Source organism: Clarias gariepinus, chromosome 22 (genome assembly GCF_024256425.1).
Source record: "Clarias gariepinus isolate MV-2021 ecotype Netherlands chromosome 22, CGAR_prim_01v2, whole genome shotgun sequence".
Lineage (NCBI taxonomy): Eukaryota > Metazoa > Chordata > Actinopteri > Siluriformes > Clariidae > Clarias > Clarias gariepinus.
In genome coordinates this window covers 13803940-13828269 of record NC_071121.1, presented here as the reverse complement: position 1 = coordinate 13828269, position 24330 = coordinate 13803940, and the positions used below count along the sequence as shown (strand labels likewise).

The 24330-nt window shown below is 37.3% G+C and overlaps 1 protein-coding gene across 1 annotated transcript; it reads left to right on the top strand.

The window, feature by feature from the left end:
• The first annotated feature begins 4812 nt into the window (after positions 1-4812).
• On the top strand, positions 4813-13999 carry ptk6b (PTK6 protein tyrosine kinase 6b). Its single transcript, XM_053482131.1, has 8 exons — positions 4813-5312; positions 10325-10446; positions 10629-10789; positions 10989-11157; positions 12041-12199; positions 12440-12621; positions 12727-12880; positions 13255-13999. The coding sequence occupies exons 1-8, from the start codon at positions 4915-4917 to the stop codon at positions 13425-13427; spliced, it is 1518 nt and encodes a 505-aa protein (XP_053338106.1). The 5' UTR covers positions 4813-4914; the 3' UTR covers positions 13428-13999.
• The last annotated feature ends 10331 nt before the right edge of the window (positions 14000-24330 follow it).

Here is a 24330-nt window from a genome sequence, read left to right as displayed (position 1 = left end):
GAATTCTTGTGCATTCATTCTGAGGTCAGGCCCTGATGTTGATGTTCTAGTTCTTGCAAAGGTGCACGATGGGGTTGAGATCAATGCTCTGTGCTCATCAGTCAAGTTCGTAAACATTAAACCATGTCTTTATAGTCCTTTATGCACAGCTTTGTGCACTAAAGCATAGTCATATTGGAATAGAAAAGGGCCTTCCCCAAACTGGTGCCACAAAATTGGAAGCATAGCATTGTTCAAGATGTCTTGGTCTGCTGAAGCATTAAAGTTACCGTTCACTGGGAATAAACACCTTAATTCAATAATTTCACGTTTGACCAAATACTTTTGTCCATATAGAGTATCTATTTATGGGAGTTTACTCACTCACTCAATCATTGTCTATACCGCTTTATCCTGTATTCAGGGTCGCGGGGGGCCTGGAGCCTATCACAGGAGTTTTAGGGCACAAGGGCAGGGTACACTCTAGACATCCCAATGAGACGTGGCAACATAGCTTACAGCAGGTTATGGTCGCTGAACCGCTGGATGTCCAGGTGGTGCTCCAAAATTAATGTGGGCTTCATAGAAAATTGGAAGACCTTTGAGGGCAAAGCTGGCCTGTTAAGGCGGGATGGTGTCCATCCTACTCAGGAAGGTGCTGCTCTCATTTCCTGTAGTATAGTTCGTAGTCTCAGAAGAGGCCTAGTTAATCGGTGACAATCCAGAGCCCAGGCCACGGAGCAGACAGACAGGCTAAACCAACCGTCTGCTAGCTGCATAGAGTCGTCACTCAGGTTTCGCTGTATTGAGACTGTGTCTGTTCCCCGAGTTAAGCAAAAATGTAGAAAGACCCAGAAAGTCTGTTTTAGAAATTTAATTAACATAGATACCACAAACTCGGATCACACTGAATGCGCACCCGGCACCTCTGATCTGAAGCTAGGACTGTTAAATATTAGATCTCTCGCATCTAAAGCAGTTATAGTTAATGAAATTATCAAGGATCAGGAATTTAATATACTCTGTTTAACAGGAACCTGGATTAAACAGGACGAGTATGTAGCTCTAAATGAAGCTAGTCCTCCTGGATACAGCTACATACACCAGCCTTGGTTAACTGGTAGAGGAGGAGGCGACGCAGTTATGCACAATGATAATTTGACTATTATACAAAAACACGGACACAAATTTAATTTATTTGAAGTTCTCTATAGTAACATAACAAGTGTAGCTAAAATATTAAGTCAGCTCAGTCGATTCCACTAATTGTCATTTACAGACCTCCAGGGCCATACACTGAATTTCTTTGTGAATTTGCAGATTTCCTCTCAAACCTAGTCATTTTTGTAGACAAAGTGTTAATTGCTGGAGATTTTTATATTAATTTACTACACACATTTACTACATATTTATTATTAAAATTTATATATAAAGTCCATTGTCTGAAGTTATATCAGATCACAATCTTGTCTCAATTCAAGTGTGTCATAGTAATAACGTACGAACAGCGCCACGCTACAGTACTAAACATGTACATTCACATCAACTACCAAACAGAGTTTTATCAGTAATCTCTCAGAGGTACCAACTTTGATTAGATCACCGTCTGACCCCACAGAACTCGATCAGGCGACTGAATATTTAGAGTCGACATTTCATTACACCTTAGATAATGTAGCTCCAGTTAAAAGAAAAATTATTAGAGATAAGAAACTCGCTCCCTGGTATAAGGATAATACACGCTCTTTAAAACAGACCGCTCGGAAATTAGAACATAAATGGCATCAAACTAAATTGTTAGTATTTCAAATAGCATGGAAGGAGAGTATCCTGAAATATAGAAAAGCTCTTAGTGTAGCTAAATCAACGTATCTCTCCACTTTTATAGAAAATAACAAAAATAATCCTAGATTTTTATTTAATACCGTAGCCGAATTAACCAGAAATAAGACCACTGCAGAAATCTCCACAACAACATCGTGTAATAGTGAGGACTTCATGAACTTTTTTAATAACAAAATTGTAAATATTAGGCATAAAATTGAGGCTTTGAAACCAAACAATGTAAGTTATGCAGATGTTAATCTAGCCATGTCAGATCGGAACCTAGAATACTTTACTCCCCTTTAAAAGAATGAACTAATTTCACTCATCTCTTTTGCAAATTCATCCACCTGTATATTAGATCCTGTACCGACACATTTTCTTAAACAGATAGTACCAGCAATAACAGAACCCCTGTTAAGAATAATTAATTCTTCACTCAGCAGTGGGTATGTTCCAAAATCTTTTAAATTAGCAGTTATTAAACCGATTATAAAGAAACCTGACCTTGAGCCCTGTCAGCTGTCCAATTACAGGCCAATATCAAACCTTCCCTTTATCTCCAAGATTCTGGAAAAGATAGTAGTGGAGCAGCTATGCCCATATCTACATAGAAATTACATACATGAACTGTGTCAGTTAGGATTTAGGCCTCATCACAGTACAGAGACAGCACTCGAAATGACCTCCTATTGGCCTCTGATCAAGGTTGTGTAACCATTCTTGTATTACTCGACCTCAGTGCAGCTTTTGACACCATTGATCATAGTATTCTTCTTCACAGATTTGAAAATGTGGTAGAAATTAAGGGTACAGCCCTCTCCTGGCTCAGATCATATTTGACCGATCGGTATCAGTATGTATACTTAAATGATGATTATTCTGCATGTTCTATAGTGGAGTTTGGTGTTCCACAGGGTTCAGTTTTAGGCCCATTGTTTTTTTTTCCTTTACATGCTTCCTCTGGGCAACATAATCCGTAAGCATGGTATTAGTTTTCACTGTTAGGCTGACGACACACAGTTATATGTCTCAGCAAAACCTTATGAGATAAACCAGGTTACTAAAGTTGAGCAATGTGTGCAGGACATAAGAAATTGGATGCTAATTAACTTCCTTCTGCTTAATCCAGATAAGACAGAAGTTCTAGTCATAGGACCGCATACAGCTAGAAGTAAGATTCTAGATCACTCTATTACTTTAGATGGCCTTTCTGTTCCATCAAGTGCAACAGTAAAAGAAAAGTAGCGAGAGTCCTCACTAGAACCAGAAGATACGAGCACATCACACCTATCTTATCTTCACTTGATTGGCTCCCTGTGAAATTTGGCATTGATTTTAAAATACTACTTTTAACATATAAAGCATTAAATGGTCTCGCACTGCAGTATCTAAGTGAACTGCTAGTGTCTTACGATCCGCCACGCCTACTTCGATCAAAGGATGCAGGCTGCTTATCAGTACTGCATATTATGAAAACTACAGCTGGGGGCAGAGCTTTTTCTTACAAAGAGAAATAGAAATAGTCTTCCAAGTAGTGTTCGGACTTAGACACAGTCTCAGTGTTTAAGTCTATGCTAAAAACCTATTTATTTAATCAAGCATTTTTATAAATAGATTTGCCTTAGGTAAAGGAGCAGATCTGGGGGACTCATGGACGTAGAGTATTATGGTGAACTGGTATGTTTAGATGCTGTCCTCCCCACTCTCATTGATCACTCAGGTTTGTTGACGGTGAGGTAATTGGTTGCTTTACATCTCAGGGAGCCCTCATGTCTGTGTTTCCTTCTGGCTCTCCCTTTTAGTTATGCTGTAATAATTAGTCCTGCCAGAGTCTCTGCTTGCACTCTACAGTAAATATACATTTACATTATACATTATATAACTGTGACCAGACCTAACTGTTATCTCTCCTCTTCTGCTCTCTCTCCCGCTCTTTCTCTTCCCTCTCTCCCCCTCTCTCTCCTTCCCTCTCTCTGTTGAGCTACACATGTCGTTCCTGAGCTGCCAGTGAACCAGACTCCCTCTGCCCTCAAGACCTGTCTGACCCATCCAGGTGCCCCGCTTCGGGTTGGGGATCTCGTCACATGGATGCCCCGTGTGTCTCATTGAGATGCGTCTCGTGTCTGGGGATGGTTCTTTCTACCTAGAAGACGTTCTGGCCTTGACTGGTGTTGGCAGCTGTTTCTCTGAGGACTTGACCGTCGATAGTTCAGGACTGGAACTTCATACAAGTCTACCTGAGTTTTCAATAACTAAATGGACTCCATATTAACATCAATTAACATCAACTGTTATGCTGAACTGCCTGCCAACTAACACAGTATGAATGCAGATCAATTCCTGCTTTCTGTTTTACCCAAATGAGGATGGGTTCCCTGTTGAGTCTGGTTCCTCTCAAGGTTTCTTCCTACTACCATCTCAGGGAGTTTTTCCTTGCCACTGTTGCCCTCGGCTTGCTCACCAGGGACCATTTTGATTCATACACATTCAAATTCCATACAAACTTAAATAATTATTTTGATTGTGTAAAGCTGCTTTGGGACAATACCAATTGTTAAAAGCGCTATACAAATACAATTTAATTGAATTAATATGTACCCACCCTCATTACTGATGTGCTAGTAATAGTTTTGATAATAAATCTTTTGTAGGTTTATTAGTTGTTTTTCTTCTGCAAACGTTAAGCAAATATACCTTAAAAATAAATGAATAGGCCTGTACCTTTTGTTTTAATTGGACCATGGGACATAATAAAGGTAGAAAACACGTTCCCTTGATGGTAACACTCTAAGGAAAAACTGTAGATTTATATCTTTATTTCTGAGAGTGTAGGTTAAGTGCAGGTTGTACCTGTATCTGTGCATGCAGGGTGTGTACAGTAGTTGTTTGCTGCGATAATGTACTGAACTTGGTGCACTCAGCTTTTACGCAGCGCTACGTGCTGCCTGCGCGTCAAAGCGTACTGGCAATGAGGAAGTTTTTCAGTTTAGATCATTTCCCTTTGATCAGAAGCGCTATTTAAATTCTCACAGTCGCTCAAAAGTGCGTTCGTGCGCGCGCGTGTGGGTGTGTGGGTCAGCCTGGACAGCGCGCGCCTTAGAGGAACACATGGAGGGGGGTTCGAACAGACGGTGCCCATGTCTCTGGTCACTGTGGGACCGAATGAGGTCACTCTGTAACCGGAGCGAAAAGGGGCACGAAGAGCTGGAGAGGAGAGACGCGGAGTCCAAACCGGACAATGGTCCGCCGGGGGAAGGGCGGTATTCGGAGAATCCGAGCGCGACCAGTGTACCGCCGGAGGAGAGCACCGTTTACATGGCCTTATGGGGTTTCAAAGCGGGAGACACCGACGAGATGTCGTTTGAGGCGGGAGATCGGTTCCTCATCGTGAAGCGCGGGGGAGACTGGTGGACCGCCGACAAGCTGGACGTAAGCGGGCGCGTGCTCGCGACCGGAGTCGTGCCGCATAATTACCTGGAGCGCGCGGAAGCGTTCACGAGGCAGCCGTGAGTGTTATTAAACTTTACTTTTTATCCTCCTCTAGAAAGTTGGAGTAACACCCACCGAGAATGTGCTACCTTAAATAACCCCCACTAAAAGGAAGCTTGCGCAAACACCAAGTGGAGTGAGTAGGCTAAACACGACTGTCTGACTTACATCATTTCTTTCGCAGTATACGTTTGAATTAGAGTAAACACACACACACACACACACACAGACAACATAGCAGAACTATCAAAACATATTACACATTAACCTCCATATGAGGACATGACATTTTCATATATATATATATATATATATATATATATATATATATATCCTTGTACCATCCTCATATGAGGACTGTTAGTTATAATTCTTTTGCCAGATCAAATTTAGAGTTATCAGCTATGAATAAAGAAAAACAGTCAGTAGAAATTACAAAGTATACAACAGTAAAGTTCTCAGGTCTCAGGAGGATAGGAGAAACTGGTAGGCTCAGTTATAATTTACATTAAATTTACATTAAATAGAGTAGAGACCGTACAATAAATGAAGCATGGCAGCTGGTGTTTATTGATTATGTGACTAAAAATAGAAACATGGATGAATCCCGAATTGTACAGTGCTACTTTCAGTTCACATTCAGTCACATGATACAAAGGCTGACTGTCTTGTCACTGTGCTTTAGAGTAATAGAGTAGATGGACAATGATATAAAACATACCACACAAGCTACCTAAGTCAAAGAAATTTAATGTTCTTAAAAAGCAGTCAGTCGTCTGACCTCAACCCAACTGAGCAACTTTCAAGGGAGGAAATCTGATGATGTCCATAGTTTCCCAACTGCAGTAAAAGACTGCAGTTTTTTTTTTTTAAACAAGTTTTAAAGATTCAATTCAATTCAATTTTATTTGTATAGTGCTTTTAACAATTGGCATTGTTCCAAAGCAGCTTTACACAATCAAAAGAATTATTTAAGTTTGTATGGAATTTAAATGTGTATGAATCAAAATGGTCAGATAGTCCCTGGTGAGCCAGCCGAGAGGGACAGTGGCAAGGAAAAACTCCCTGAGATGGGAGTAGGAAGAAACCTTGAGAGGAACCAGACTCAACAGGGAACCCATCCTCATCTGGGTGAAACAGAAAGCAGGAATTGATCTGCATTTATACTGTGTGTTAGTTGGCAGGCAGTGCAGCATGAAGATGGTTTATGATTGTTAGTTTGTCTGATGACCTTTGAGATGTTGAAGAAGGAGAAACTTAAAAAGACCAATGTAATTCCCAAACTGTTATACGGTATTTCAAATAAAAATTTTATTTACACAGTATGATATAAAAAAAAGGATTTATATTATAGTATATGCAATATTTCTGACAAAACTCTTAAACTGAAACCAGACTTCTATATTTAATGGTAATAATCATAAAACTTAGTTCAACTAGTCCAACTTCCAACTTGGTGAGAAAACATTACAGCTCTCCATATTGCAAGATATATTCATGATGGTGTGCATGGCTACTACAAGACTAAGTGGATGTTTAATACTGATAAATAAGGTTATGCTGTGTTAATATGATTGCAAACCGTGCACAATTTTGTTTTCTTTTGAAACTTAAAACATACATTTTTTTGATTTATTGACTGATTGATTAATTAATTGATTGTGGATGATTTTGTGCCTTTGTACAATACAAATTTAAGCACATTTGGAAACAAGAAACACGTACACTACATACACGTACAGTACATGTTTTAAAATGTAGACGGTCTAGAAATTGACATCTTAAAATCCGCTTAAGACTTCCTAACATGCAAAATCTATTTGCTACAGTATATGGTTACCATGATTTTGTGCATCATGAAATAAGCCAGAACTAAAAGTGTGCATAGTAAAATGTAGGAAAATCTTTAATAAACAAAGTTAATTTATTTTATGCAATTTTATTATTCTTATTTATTACATTTGTGTGTTTTCAGAAATCTTTACAAAGCCACCCCGTAGGACTTACATAAATCAGTAATAACATAATAATATTGAGTAGGTCACCCCTTTGCCACCAAAACCACCCTGACCCGTCAATGTGCAACACACATGCAGTAAACCTTTGCATGTGTGTTGTGCGATCTGGAGCCATGCTGTAAGTTGCAAGATGAGACCACCAAGGACTGGAGAATATTCCACAGATGTTCAATTAGATTGAGACCTAGAGAATTTGGTGGTCAACACCTCAAACACTTGTTGTGTTCTTTAAACAATTCTTGAACCACTTTTGCAATGGGCCAGGATATGTTATCCTGTGTAAAGAGGCCACTGACAATTTACATAAAGGGGTGTACTTAGTCAGCAAAAACTTGGCCACTTTTTTATATTGCTATGTGGTCTAGTCCTGCTGCTCATGTGCCCAATGTAGGTTCTTTTGGCAGATGACACAGGACCTTCTATGGAGCGATATCCTGGACAATATTCAAAAGGAATTGCAACAATTGCGTTTCCCATATGTGGACGCACAAAGTGTGCCATAATTCAAATGCAATTGCAAACTTTGCATTACCGATTCCTGTTTCGCCTTCGTGAACGCACACTGACTGCCAAATTTCAAATAAAAAAGAAAAGTCCATTTGCATTTGTATTTCCCATGTCTTACAAGTCATGAGCCTGCCATATTTAAATAGCAAAATCAATGACCACGTTTGCTTTTTCACTTTCTCTGCGTCGCGCGTCAAGCCGGCCAAAATTCAAATGCAATCGCTAATCCATTTGCAATTGCATTTCCAACGCGTTACACAGAAACCTGTCAATCAGCGTCAGTCTATACTGTGGGGCGGGATTGTGTGGGGAGTGACGTCACTCGCAGTCGCCGACCAAGAGGGGGGAATTTGAGCAATGGAGGTGAACAGCAGTAAATGCTGTGTTGTGCGCTAAAATGCCCCCTGTCACGGATTGCACCCCCACAAAATCTCTATCAAATATATTAGGACATCATAATCAAAAAGTTCATATTATTATTATTATCATCAAATCTATTATTACTATTATAATTAACCCTAGGCACGTGACAAATTAATACACGAAAATTAAGACACGTAATACAAATTCTCATATAATTTTTTTGTCATGTAATACAAAAATGTTTACACTAAATAAATATTGTTTATGATGAAAAATTACACGACGCGATTTTTATTATAAATAAGCAATATAAAAATATACATATATATGAAAAAAAAATGATTTATATATTTTTTCCCAATACAACATGTGTTTTTTTTATATTGCTTATTTTATAATCAAATTCGTTTGGTGCAATTTGTAAGTCAGAAACCTATTAATTTATGTTCTAATATGAATATTTGATAGAGGTTATGTAGGGGGAGGGGCAATCCGTGGAGGCATTTTAGCGCATAACATTACAAAAATAAAGTTAAATAGCTTTTTCGTTATGTGGATTACACATGTAAAACCAGTTGTACTATAATCCACTCTATCAGTTTCAGTTTGATTTCATTTTGAATTTATTAATGAATAAAAAAATTAACTGAATTAATATCAATTAATATATATCAATTAATCAATTAATATCAAACAAAGGGAATTAATATTCCATTGCAAAGGGAAGGGTTGGAGTTATTTGCAAGGATAGATTGCTTTTTTGTACAGTTGGTTTTACGTTTTCTAAATGCTAATTTCTATAGCAAAAAAGTTATTAAATTTTGTTGATTTAATTGTCATTTTTGCAACTCATAATAGACTGTGCATTCATTTTCATACATATCTTTACAATTATTATTATTTTAATAATAATTAAAAAACACCCTAACTCTCATTTAACAAATAATGTTTTATTGCCACAGGAATTGTCTGTGTAATCAATTATTTTAAGATGTACATTGAAATAATTAATAATCAATTAAACAAACAAATTAATAAACAAATAATCCATACTTTAGCCTAAGAGTGTAATATGTTTAATGTCCTGTGAGGTATTTCTCTGTAATCCTGTGTATTCTTCTGTAAATAAACGGTTGGGTCTTGGTTATGCACTTTTTATACGGTCCCTTATTGACTCCATCGCTATAAAGCTCCGGTAAGCAGCGTTTCTGACAGATTTATTTACAGCAGGCTGTAACATGAGAAGATCTTTAAAAAATATTTTTATTTGTAATAGCTTCTCTGTCCACTTCAGAGTCAGAAAATATGCGATTTGTCGTTTTTGTGTGTTTATTTCTTGATAAACAAACGAGATAATCTCGGTTCACCTCCATTGCTCAAATTCCCCCCTCTTGGTCGGCGACTGCGAGTGACGTCACTCCCCACACAATCCCTCCCCACAGTATAGACCCGCCCCTGGTGCTGATTGACAGGTTTCTGTGTAACGTGTTGGAAATGCAATTGCAAATGGATTAGCGATTGTGTTAGAATTTTGGCCGGCTTGACGCGCGACGCAGAGAAAGTGAAAAAGAAAACGTGGTCATTGATTTTGCTATTTAAATATGGCAGGTTCATGACTTGTAAGACATGGGAAATACAAATACAAATGCAAATGGACTTTTCTTTTTTATTTAAAATTTGGCAGTCAGTGTGCGTTCACGAAGGCGAAAAAGCAAACGTTAATGCAAAGTTTGCAATTACATTTAAATTATGTAATTAATTACACTTTGTGCGTCCACATGTGGGAAACGCAATTGCAAATATAATTTGCAATTCCTTTGAATATTGTCCGGGATATCGCTCCAAGCCATAGTTCTCAGTGTACTGTTTGTTGAACTGCAAGGAAACTGTCACTCATAAGCAGAGGATTTGTGATTTTCTAATTTTGTAACAGTATTGTGACCACATCCTACCATTATCAAAGTTATTCTACCATTTTAATAGAAATACTGACAAAGGTGAGGAAGAACCTCTTTTTATATGGTTTATATCAGTTCTGGGAGGTCAAATTGTATGAATAGTCTGCAGGTCACTTAACTCTGTGTGAACTGTCCAACATGCTCGCTGATTTACTATCTTTACTGTCATATTATGCTCATCAGGTGGTTTTTTGGCAAAATGAATCGGATTGAGTGTCACAGTCACCTTCTGACAAGTCAGAACAGAGATGGAGCTTTTCTGGTGCGATTCAGTGAGACTGACAATGTGGGTCAGGTCCTCTCAGGTGTGTATTTAAAGACATGCTTCAAATAATTATGAGGCTTTTAGTTTTATTTCTTTGTTATGAGCATTTCCCATTTCAGCTTGTTTGATGCACAAGCCTTTCGAAATATGAGCAAGCATTTCTTTTTAGACATCCTTGTTTTTTTCTGTTTCTGTTTTCTAATGACATTTCTTTTAAACCAGTTAAGGAAAAAAACAAAGCAAAGCACTTTAAGATCTATCGCTCAAACAATGAATTCTACCTGAGAAAGTCCTGTCAGTTCAACAGTTTGCCAGAGCTTGTGCAACACTATCAGACTCATCCTCTGTCCTCATTCGGAACCCTGGGCAAACCCTGCGTCAAGGTGAGGTTTTTGTTTTACCATTTTTTTTTTCGTCATTCATAATATATAGGATATATTTATATTTATCTATCTATAAATATCTATATCTATCTATCTATCTATCTATCTATCTATCTATCTATATATATAGTGCGTGTGTGCGCGTGTGTATGCAAATTACTATGCATTAATAAATTTGTGGTAACTCTCCTGTTGTTAGAGAAAGCCCAAGCAACAGGATCTGTCTCACACTACAGTGGACAAGTGGGAACTTCCCAAAGAGGACTTCACTTTGGAGGAAAAGCTCGGCAGTGGTTTCTTTGCTGATGTTTATCGAGGCTTGTGGAGGAACCAAACTAATGTGGCTATCAAAATTCTCAAGAACCATGGTAAGCCTCTATGTGACCTGATCAACTGAAGCTAAACCCCACACTGCCTTCAGCGCACTTCAGTTTTTAGCCCATCACTTTTAACTAGAGTACACTTGGACTCATCAGACTACATGGACTAATCCTTTTTTTAATGATGCCATCTGGTATGTAATACGTTCTAATTAGACAAAGAAATGCAAAATGGTATGACCTAATTGATATACACCAACAACCATCCCACAGTTTAAAGAGTCACAGAGATCAATTTTTTTTTTTAATACTGAAGTTTGATGTGAACTGATATTGTCAGTGCTAGTCAGCATGTGGAATTCCTAAAAACCACACCTGAGTTTTTGCAACTGTACTGTGGGATGAACACCATTATAACAGTCTCCTGTTCCTGTCCTATTTCCTTGTCTGGTGTTTCAGTGATGATGTTGACAGAAAGTGCTGTCAAAAAATGGCAACTAAAAATTTTCCTTCTGTGTTTAGTGATGACTACGAAAGTTAGAATATTTTATGGATTTTACCGCAAATGAAATTAAATAGGTTTTGCAGACATTCAACCAATCTGGCAAATTATTGGACACAACTTTTTTTTTTTTGCAAAAATTATTTTTTTCTCAAAATAGGAATTAAATTGTCTTGTTTTGTGTTGTTCCTTTTATTTGATTTATGCATAGTTTTCATATTCATTTAGTGATCCTTGACACCCTCACCCTGTGCTTGCGAGGATTGTCATGCTAGAAGAGACTACCTCCCTCAGTAGTAGGATAGTGTTTATTAGTCAGAAAATCAACTTAAATTATGCAATTTGCTCATTATAGCACCAGTCTACATTTTCTCCCTTATTTGTCCCTCAGCTGTATGCTTAATACTGCATTTTATGTCTTCATCTCAGATTCTCTAAACCAGAAAAATTTTCAGTTGGAGGTTGAGGCCTTAAAAAAATTGCGTCACCACCAACTTATCTCACTCTTCGCAATATGCACTTCCTCCACCCCCTATTACATCATCACTGAGTACATGGAAAAAGGAAACCTACTGGATTTCCTCCGCAGTAAGTCTTTATTCTTAGTCTTCAGAACTATATTTAAAAAAAATTACAAAAGCGAGCATGCAAGGCTCATAAAGACTGCTTAGGCCTTTATTTGAAAACTTTATTGTTCAACTTAACTTTTTTTTAGTGTGCAGTCTATTGTGAAACAGTGTTTTACTGTCAACCCAGCTATAAAGTTTAATAGCTAAAGCAGTAAATTACTTTTACAGAGATGTTTCTTTGCTCTCTTTCTTTCCTAAGGTCAAGAGGGCAGTGCATTGGACACAGAACTCTTGACTGACATGGCATTCCAGGTGGCTGATGGAATGACTTTCCTGGAGCAAAACAATAGTATTCATAGAGACCTGGCAGCTCGTAATGTTCTAGTTAGTGAAGGATACCTGTGCAAGGTGGCTGACTTTGGGTTAGCACGATTTATCAAGGTGATGTTTAACTAGTGTTATATGGCTATTGTTATAAATCATAAACAACATTTCCCTGTATATTTTTTATATTTTTTCATGGTATGTGTTTCAATTCTCTTGTAGGAGCCAATCTATGTGTCTAATGACAAAAAGATCCCGTATAAGTGGACGGCCCCTGAAGCCATCCAACACGGCCGTTTTTCCAACAAATCTGATGTCTGGTCTTTTGGCATTCTCTTGTATGAGATTTATTCTTATGGTGCAACTCCATATCCAGGTAAACCATATCCAGCTTTTTTGCTAACAATCTTCTGACATAAATAAACAAAGTTATTACACTCACTCACTCATTGTCTATCTCAGGAGACTTAGGGAATGAGGAAGGGTACACCCTGCACAGGGTGCCAATCTGTCACAGCGCACACACACATACGCTTTCATTCACACACTACGGGCAATTTGGGAACCCCAGTTAGACTAATCTGCATGTCTTTGGACTGAAACCCAAGTACTCCATGCACACAGAGGCAGGAATCAATCCTGGCCAGAAATCGAACCCGGACCCTGGAGGTGCACGGCGACAGTAATAACCGCTAAGCCACTGTTATTACAATCAAAAATAATATATTTTGTTGTTCTTGCATTCTGTAGGTATGAATAAAAAAGAGGCACTTGAGGAGACCAAGCGTGGCTACAGGATGCCTGCACCATCCAAATGTCCTCCTTCTATCTACAAAATTATGCAGTCCTGTTGGAGAGAGGAGCCAGAGGATCGGCCAAGTTTTAAGTCTTTGAAAGCTCAGCTTCAGGAGTGCATCGCTTAACCGCATCACTTACCCACATCAGCTCCATACATCCTGTGTATAGTGTGTACATACAGCTTTTTTTCAGATAAATGTACAGCATGTGAAATGGCTTTTGACTTTGTAAAGTTTCTGTGTAAAGTTTGTTTAATTTATTGATTTAAAACAGGAGCAAACTTTAAATCTCTTTATATGTTAATAGTACACAACTGTAATTATTTTTAAGTGTATTAATTGTATACTGATTTTATGTGATGGTGAAAAGTGCATGAGGAGCTGCTATAATGATATTATGGCAGCAAAAATCAGGTACTGTTCCAGTTTAATATACCAAGCACTATGGACTATCATCACTAGCATCCTTAACGTGTGATTTATCTGTAAGATATATTCTCATTATTATGCTCTGACACTGTACAGAACAGTTTTAAATGAAAGCATATTTCAGTATAATTGCATTATTATTAATTTCATAAATTCATGTGAACAATGTTGTTAAATGTTGAAATATTTTCCTAAATTCAGTTATTTTATTTACACTTGATGTCTGACAGTAGACCTTTGATACCAAACCAGCACTCGATCACACATTAAAATCCCCATTAAATATTGTGTAGCTCCCCCTTGTGACAACAAACTAACTTTGACCCCATGAGGCACACATTTTACAACACCTCTGAAGGGGTGCTGTGGTATCTGGCACATCACTGCAAGGACACTGGGTTTCCAGCAGACACTGCTTAGAGCAAAACTGTCTGCACTGGCTTGTCATATTGCATACCGTATAACATACATTACCAACCCATAGTGCATCCTGATGCCATTTCTTCCCTGCACACATCTGGCCATTTGCCATGATGTAAACAAAAACATGAATTATTAGATCAGAACACTTTCTTCCATTGCTGTATGGGCTAGCTCTGATGAGCACCTGCCTGTGGTGGGCACTTTTGGCAGAGGACAGCATGGGCACTCTCACTCAATCTCAAAGTGTTCTGACACTTTTCTATTCAAGCACCATATTTTTTTTTTCAGCAAATTTGCTACAGTAGCTCTTCTGTAGTTTTGGACCATGTTATTTACATCACTTGGTGGTTTTAATGTTATGGCTAATCAGTTAGCGGTGACACCATAGTTGGTGACATTAACGTAAGTGTTTTTTAATAGTACGTCCTTGCAGCTTAGTCTTTATGTATTTACAGGATTGGACCATGCAAGTTTTACATTGCTCCAGAATTGATGATTCATTGCTTAATCTAATAAATCATCAATTCTGTTTAGAGTAGGGAAACACTAGAGGACGGGTTCTGTTTGAGCAAGGTTGGGAACATGAGATTTACATTCCAACCAATTGCTGCTCATGCAGATTAATTAGTTTGTTTCGTATAAAACTTCATACAAAAAGTCGAGCATATTGGTGCTCCATGCAGGTCTGAATGCCTGGGCCATGTTTTACTGTCTGTATTCTGTATTTTTAAGGTTTTTAAGGTTCCAGTACTATTTTGTGCTTTATTGGAAGTGTGATAGTAAAAAATTAATTGTTGACCCAGAAAACAGACGGACAGTCAAACAAACAAAACCATGTTTTTGTTATACTCACTAAGAATTTGAGGAACCATTGCTAATTGAAGTTCTTGGGCTGTAGTTTATTTTTATTAACAGACTAGGAACCATCTCACACACATATGCTCATTTCGGAAACAATACAACAAATATAGAGGAAGTATATAGTACTTGTATAACTTCCATTTCAACTTCCTCTGAAGTTCTGAAATTCTACTGTTGAAATGAGCGTTGTAGTGAAATAATGTGGGCTGCAGTCTGAATCACTTCTCCATAAGAGTGCCTGTAGTACAGAGCATCAGTAATGTGTTCAGGAAATAGATAGTTAGTTTTCGACCAGGACAATCTAGTACTTCTGATTTCCTAAAAACATTCAGGAACAGTGAAAACAAGTGCAAGGAAGTCAGCCAGTCAGTTCATAAGTTAGTTAACAGAAATGAAGGTTTTACCACAAGGTGGCACTTTTACTGCATGCATGATTTACTTCACTGCACTTGACATTTCAACTTGTATAAAAATATACTTTTTTTTTTTTTTTTGGCAAATGCAGAAAATCATGAAGGTGTTGGTTTAAAGCCACTGTTTCAATACAAAAAGTGTGTTCTAAAATTGCAAATGCACGTCACTTTAGACTAAAATGATTTGGATGTTTAAGCTCCTGTGAAAACAGAAGCATCCAGTCTCAATTGAAAGTATTGGAATAGCAAAGCCAATTTGTCCTACTCTAAAGACTATGTGTTTGAGTTCAAAAGATACACATAGAACAGAATTTTTATCATTTATTTCCTGATCTTTGCATAGCAACATAGAAAATCTTAACTTTTGTTTGAACCCACCCATGTTTGGGTTATCAAAAATATTGGAACACACGATTGACGCGTGTTGTATGATGCCCTAGCTCGCCCTGTTTGATTGATTATTTGAAGAGTTTTGGGTTCTCTTGCTTTACTTTTGAAATACTGAATGTTTTCTTTTGGTTTAATCCCTGAGTTTTACTTGAAAATACTGCATTGGTTGGTGAAAGGGATACGCCAAGTTCAAGTACAAGTAGGCTTTTATTGTCATTTCAAACCTGTACAGTACAGTTAAGTACACAGTGAAACGAAACAACGTTCCTGAAACATATGTACAATATAGATTTAACAACATTAATTAACAAAACTAACTAGCTGACTAGCTAAGACAAAACAAATTAATCTCTATAAATTAAAGTTGTTAATGTGTGTTTGTAAGTCCAGTGCCATTTTATTGAGATAATTTTGTGTTCATCTGAGTGATGAATGTCTTGTTTGTGTGTGTTAGTATAAAGTCCAGAGAGCTCTTAATGGAAGCTGAGGGAGGCTCAGTAGCTACTGTATAAATATTGGGCCTAGTCAGTACAACATTTTGAAACTTTTTTTTAACAACCAAATATCATCAGGTTATTTAAGGGAATCAACAGCTGCAGCACAGTTAGTGAGAGCTGTGCAGAGGAACCTTAAAACCCATCCAACATTACTGACAACATCCCCATTAAAAACAAATACTACAGTAAATACTACAGTGTTTTTGATATATGTTGAACATGTAAGTATGTTATAATTACTGTAGTATAGTAAATACTGCAAGTGACTACAGCATGAACTAAATGTCTATAGTAAATATTCAATTCAATTTTATTTATACTGAACAAAAATATAAACGCAACACTTTTGTTTTTGCTCTCTTTTTTTATGAGATGAACTCAAAGATCTGAAACATTTTCTACATACACAAAATAACCATATCTTTCAAATATTGTTCACGAATCTGTCAAAATCTGTGATAGTGAGCACTTCTCCTTTGCTGAGATAATCCATCCCACCTCACAGGTGTGCCATATCAAGACGCTGATTAGACAGCATGATTATTGCACAGGTGTGCCTTAGACTGGCCACCTGTAAAAGGCCACTTTAAAATGTTCAGTTGAATCTCACAGCACAATGCCACAGATGTCGCAAGTTTTGAGGGAGCGTGCAGTCGGCATGCTGACAGCAGGAATGTCCACCAGAGCTGTTGCTCGTGATTTGAATGTTCATTTCTCTACCATAAGCCGTCTCCAAAGGCGTTTCAGAGAATTTGGCAGTACATCCAACCGGCCTCACAACCGCAGACCACGTGTAACTACACCAGCCTAGGACCTCCACATTCAGCATGTTCACCTCCATGATCGTCTGAGACCAGCCACTCAGACTGCTGCTGAAACAATCAGATTGCATAACCAAAGAATTTCTGCATAAACTGTCAGAAACAGTCTCAGGGAAGCTTATCTGCATGCTCGTCGTCCTCATTGGGGTCTCGACTTGACTCCAGTTCTTCATCATAACGGATTTTGACAGATTTGTGAACAATATTTGAGAGATATGGTTATTTTGTTTATGTAGAAAATGTTTCAGATCTTTGAGTTCCTCTCATTAAAAATGGGAGCAAAAACAAAAGTGTTGCGTTTATATTTTTGTTCAGTATATGTAGCGCTTTTAACAATGGTCATTGTCTCAAAGCAGCTTCACAAAACTGAAAAGAACACTTAAAAAAGAAATTTTATGGAAGTGTGTATGTGTGAGAAAAATGTGTCTAGATAATAATTAGATGAATGAATGAATGAATGAATGATGAATGAAATGTCTCTGATAATCAAGCCAAGGGTGACGGCGACAGTGGCATGAAAAAAAACTCCCTGAGATGGCGTTAGGAAGAAACCTTGAGAGGAACCAGACTCAACAGGGAACCCATCCTCATGGGCTCTATTCGGTGATTACGGATAGAGATGATATAACATTATGTGTGTTATGCAGCTGAAAGTACAATATAACAGAAATTCCTTAAATGATCATGAAGTCCAGTTCAGCATAGGGATTCAGCAGTTGCTATATTTGTATAATATAGCAAACTACAGTATACTATTGTAATTATTTTAGTTTTTTTTCCCTAAGGTTTTTCCAGGGGCAGCACTATCACAATCCACTGTTTGAAAAACTGCTCTCAGAGAGCATAAGTATAAAAGCCAACTGCAACACGCCATTCAATGATTAGCATTATGGAGAAAATGGCCAATATAAAGATGAGACATAAAAATTCTGCAACCAAAATCTACGATGATGTGTAATTAAAAACATAAGACTCATCATTCAATTGGAATAGGCTTACTAATCTTTATTGATGATTTAGCTTAACTAATTAGTTAATTAGTTAGTAGAAACAGAATGAATTGTACAAATTATTATTATTTTTTTTACCTTTATTTAACCAGGCAAGACAGATTAAGAACAGGTTTCTTATTTACAACTGTGGCCTGGCAAAGGCTGAGCCTTTTGGGGGAAGTACAAATAATTTGGCATAGTAATTTACAGAGACAGCATTCAGTTATAATTATTGGGAGGATCTTCATTATGCAGCAAAACAATGACTTAAAACACACTTGAAACACAAGAAAATACTTTATTTGAGGAAAACAAATGCCAGACACTGACAGGCAACGCCTCAATCAGCGTGCACGCGCCTCACCTGCCAGCGTGTTTATTTAAGGGTCCTGATATTTAGGTCCAGTAAGGTATCAGGGTCAAAGACAAGACAGGACAAAAGGACGCCGGCGAGAGAGAGAGAGAGAGAGAGAGACAGACAGACACACACACACACACACACACACCGGTTTGGGGTGCGCTCCCATGTTAAGTTTAAAGTGTGCACAAAAATCACACCAGCCCTCTCATATCCTCGGTAAGGGTGTAGGCTCCGAGAGGATATAGTTTCCAGAGCCCTGTCCATTCTCGCGTAGATGGTGGTGCTCTGTTTATTTTGTGTTTTCAGTTTTCTTTTGTTTCCCCACAATATCTCCAAACGGAAAGGTCTACCTGTGCGTATCATTAGCACTCTCACAAACTCCTGTATCATTCACTCCCTCTAAAAATGGCTCTTATAATATTATAACATCTCGTTGTGTCGCTCTCCATACCGTACTACGTGACAATAAGTAGACTGAAGAAAAATCGTAAACCTGACGTAAAAAAATTAAACCCTAAAGGTAGCTTCAAGAAGCACAAAAACAATTAAATGATGATGTCAGCGCCCTTGCTGGTTTTATGCCCTTATCAAATGCAAGTGCTATGTCAACAAAAGTCTTATTATTTACTTACGACTGTTTACCAACAGTAGAAATTAGGTGGTCTATCACCATGTTATATAAATATAAGGAAATGAAACTTAAATACCGACATATCATCTTATATCTACTTTTGAACTCAAAACTGAAATGTCTTAAACTAGCAGAATTGGCCTTACTGTTCTAACGTTTCGTTAGAGATCTGTATTTTTTTGCATTAAACTGTTCAGTGATCCTTTATGATCTGTGGATGAAAGCAATGAGACCACTCCCAATGTTTAATCACAGGATTATTGCGATCAATCAGAACTTTTTATTCATTAAGAGACTATTGTATGAATCCAAACTAAACAAAATGCTCCCTACATCACACATAGTCACGAGCTTTGCATTTAATTTGTCCCTCATATGATAAAGGTGCTTGATTGAGACAGAATCTATTCACCACAAAAAAATTAACAAGGTTTTTATGGTTACCATAAGATTGCTGATAGAACTGTGAAATCATGAAATCATGAAGTTGAGAATGTATGGGAATGTTTTCCTGTTGTCGCTTGTGCTCACTATCACGACTTGTGGGTCAGAAATGTGTTCATGCAGCAAGTTAAAAAAAAAAAAAAAAAAGCTGAGACATGCTTAAATTGAGCAAATCAGGCTCAGACTGAGCCAAGGGCAAGGTGTTCTGTGCCAATGGCTGATTCAGGTCTTCTGACAGCATGTGAACATTGATACTGAAAAACACATCAACATTCTTTGTCCAAATTTCTGCATGTTGTGTAACATCAATTTAGGTAAGTTCTTTTATGCCATGATGGTACGCTTTGGAATAATGAGTTGTTTGTGTATTATCATGTGTTTTGGTTTTAACACATGATAGTACAAATAACAAAATGTGGGTTTTTTTCATGAGGTACCATTTGGAACTGTGTACGCAGTTATCAAATGTGGTCCTTTCCCAAGTTAATGGTTAAGCACAATTTAATAAACACACACACACACACACACACACACACGCACACACAACACACAAATGGATTTAGGCAAGTTTAAATTTTATTTCTGGTATTCTGTAAAGCTGCTTCATGAAATAAAATATTATTTTGTTTAATTCAATTAATATTTGAATTCATAAAATAAAACAGTTTTTCTGGAATAAAATTATATAAATGAAAAAGAAAATAAGAAATGTATTGATTTAAAAATTTATAGCATTAACAATTTGTCCCTAAAAAGTAAACCGGAGGTGATAAAGGCAAGAAAAAACTCCTTTAGACACCATTAGGAAGAAACCTTGAAAAGAACCAGACTCGATCCTTATTTAGGTGATACCAGATAGTGTGGCATAAATAAACCAACACTGTAACTGTGTCCTATATGGTCAAATGTGCAGTCAGTTGTTTAACAGGAAATGTGTCATGTAATGAAAATGATTAATATATATTTTGTGCAGGATATGCAAGTAGGTATACGCTGGCAGGATGGCTAGGTATGGCAATGTAACTAAAAGGGAGAAGGAGAAGGAAACACAGACAGTAGGGTGCCATGAGCAGCAACCAGCCACTTCACTGTCAACTAACCTGAGCTCATAAGAGTGGAAGATAGCACTCAATAATCCATTGGATAATTTTGTTGTCTTCTAAAAGAATGGATAGATGTCTTTATTCTGGCAGCACTGAGAAAGTTTCTAAAATTGGGTATAGCCTTGTTATAATACACATTTACATCCATATTCCATAACTGTGGGACTTGTAAGAAAAATATCGGCCCACTCCTGTTGTCTTCATTATATGAGTTATAAATAAATAACGAGCACTTTGTGAAGTGGCATATCGTAAGTTACCAACAGTTCAATCAGCAGGTAATGTGGCTCAAGATTTTCACAAACCAGCTTTACTGGGGAAAAAAAATCCAGATACAAATGAAAGAAATGTAGAAAGTGTAGAACTGGCAGAAAGTGCAGTGTTAATAAGGTGTGATGTGAATGAGGGGTTATTTGGCCATATCTTCTGGTTCTAGTAAGGACTGACTTAAGTTTGTTTATGCACCTAGCGGAACAATAAGGCAAAAAATATCAAGCCTATAAATAATCAAGCCTAAGGGTAAGAGAAGCATGACATAATTTCTTTGCATAAAATTATAAACTACGGTTCTTTACTGCTGCACATAATGAAACAAAAAGACCATCTTGAGGTAATATGTACTCAGAAAACCTATTTCTATCTACCTTTTGTCTTAGTAAAAGTAGGCTATACATTATTACTTGTACTAAGACAAATTCCATCTAGAAACTGTTAGGTTTCAGACAGGTAAAGTTTCTGGAAAAAAAATGTTAGAGGTGCTTGCCATGGCAAAAAGTGCCTCAGGGTCTTTTATAATGAGAGTCTAAGGGATCAGTTCCTAAGGTACTCTAAAGTGGTTGCTAAGGCATGGCTTGACAGCTTCCCAGAGATCCTGAGACTGGTTGCCTGAGTAAAATGAGCTCACCCCATATCTCTATGACAATGGTCTCAACAGTTAGGTTTAGTTTCAAAGTTGAAAGTTACTATAGCAGGGAATGCAATTGTAAGCACTTATTTCAATGGGGAGTACCTTTGTCATTATCTGTCAATTGGGCAAATTTGAAAACCTCTTGCACCCCAGGGGTACAACTTATACCCTCTTGCGTGCTATGTTCTGACACAGCTTGCAAGCCTCATCAAATGTGGTAAATTGTATACTTCTACAAAAGTCTTGCTTAGCGCTAGAATCTGCCAAAGTTGGTCTTAATGTTAAAATTAAAAAAACTGTAATATGTGTAGATACGTCACTGTGTACATCTACAAACTGATCAGCCAGTCAGTCAAATAACACCTGAGCCAGGAGAGGGCTGTTGCCTTAACTCCTAGAACATTTTCTAATCTGTGAAGAGCAACAGTACAGTAAATGTTGTCAAAAGTTGCACTAAGGCTAGTAGTAGGTCATTTACTACCTTACCCAGTGCTGGGCTTTGATTAAGCCTTAATTCTGACTGATATATTCTATAAATGTTATTCCTATGCAGCATGTCTGTTTTCATGTTAGTGGAGATAAAGAGGAGATTTAATATTGGCCTGTAGTTGGATAGCTGACAAGGGGCTGAGTTTTTTTTATTATTTGTCTTTGATAATCGTAAATTTAAAAGAATTAGGTACATAGACAGTGCTAATGAAAAAATGGAGTATGTTTACTTTCAGGGTACAGTAGTTCATGAGTCATTCATTATTAGTCATTGGTAAAATAATTGATAATGGGAAGTGAAACATTCTAATCAGTGATCTGTTATAGTTATATTATCCTCTGAATGATTTTTTTTAATCAAATTGTCTGACTTTAAATGTATTGGTTTAAAAAGTCTAAACTTGTTCTGTACATTTTAGCATTTACCCGGCTGTACCACACCCATGTCTACTCAGAAAAGACTATTAATTAGGCTGAGTGGTTAAATCGGGTGTTTGGGAGATAAGAAAACACTAAAATGCATGCCACGGGTTCTCCAGGAACAGGTTTTTAAGGTTTGGAACGACTGATATAGATAGTAGAAGAATGTTGTTTTTTAAGCATTCATTTGCCTGAATAGGTTCTGTGGGGTCAGACAGTGGCCCAGTCATAGCTGGAAGATAAAGCTGATGTGTGTAGTAGCTGATGTACAGGTCTGTTTTATTAAGGTAGAATGGCAAGGATTATAAGGATATATTATTACTAAGAAAAAAAGTCTCCAATGATTAATGCTTTGTCTAAAGAAATTACGAGGTGAAAGTTTATGAGAATTAGTTTCAAGATATGGCTCTGTGGGGTCTGTAAATAATAATTAGCAAAATCGAATGGGGAGACGTATTTATCTGTCTATTTATGCCATGTAAGTAAAGAAAACTTTAAACATGTTAAATTTGTCTCCAGGCTTTTGTTTGACTCGTACATTATCATTAAAAAATAATTGCAATGCCTCCTCCTTTGCCAGTTAGATAATGATCTGACCCTATGTAAAAAAAAAACAATAAATTAAAATAAATTAAAAATACACACATCCACAGTGATGTGAAAGATCTATTGCCTGTTATCACAAAAACTTGATAGCTGGTTTGGACAATATTTTACACACTGTGTTTTGCATTTGCTTGGGTTACCATTGTATTAAAATGTGTTAGATGATCTGAATCATTTGTAACAGCGTAACAAATATGCAAAAAAACAAAACAAAAAAAAACAGGAAGGGGGCAAATATCTTTTTTACAGCACTGTACATATAGAACTGATTGTTACTACACATGTAGCAGCCTGTGCAGTGTTGCTAATGCTCTGCATAATGTATTTAATTAAGCCACGAGGCAACATAACAGACATTTCCTTCAGTGATATGAAAAGTGTACAAAGGTGAACAACTGTAGTCACCTGATCTGACTTATGAGTTCAGTTCCAGATTTAGTTTGTGATACAGTAGGCAAGTTACTACACTGTGCTGGATTTCAGCTATAAAGAATCAGACATCCTGCAATAGAGTTTCTTAGGCAATCCAGTGAAAACACACAGAAAATGAGAAAAGCCACTCAAGAACGAGCCTATAGGATTCTTAAGATCGGAGGCAGCAACTCTACCTGCTGCACTTTATATTCATTTCTGATATTCAGAGCTATAATTCAAGCAGATTATTTGATATGACTCTGTTCTCTTTGAACTTTTAATTTTTTTTTCCCTGGCATGATTGAATGTCAGTTTTCATTATGTAGCAGATTAACATTACAGCAGGCTGAGGCTTTGCCAGTACATTCAGTCTCAGTATGCCTCTGTGTCCTTTTTAAGTTCGGTACCTTCAGCCAGGGATATTACCAACTTTGCAAATTAATCCTTTTCCGAGTAGTTGTAAATGAGTTTTACTGGATCAAAGTCCACAAGAGAATTTGTCTGTTCCCATCTGATAACTAGTCACCAGAGAGACATGCTGATTAAGTGGCTGATCGCTATCCATTTGGATGCCATCCATCCAAAAGGACATGGCCTTTCTGCTTTTAGTTCCTTAATATGATACTATAATGGAGAAGTAGCGAGTCCTACATTATATGACTTTACATAAATACTATTTGATTGTGATGCACACTTTATTTTCTAGAAAGAAGCACCGCTTAAGGCACACACTTCAAATGGTTGGACGGGAGGGGTGCAAAATATGACAAGCATGTTCTTTTAGTTTTCAAAGTTAACTTTATAAGGAAATATGAGAGCTTTGCTCTT

Coding starts and splice junctions, on each gene's coding strand:
- ptk6b (XM_053482131.1), top strand. CDS start 4,915: ATGGAGGGGGGTTCGAACAGACGGTGCCCATGTCTCTGGTCACTGTGG. Junction 5,313..10,324: donor GAAGCGTTCACGAGGCAGCC/GTGAGTGTTATT, acceptor TATGCTCATCAG/GTGGTTTTTTGGCAAAATGA. Junction 12,881..13,254: donor TGGTGCAACTCCATATCCAG/GTAAACCATATC, acceptor TGCATTCTGTAG/GTATGAATAAAAAAGAGGCA.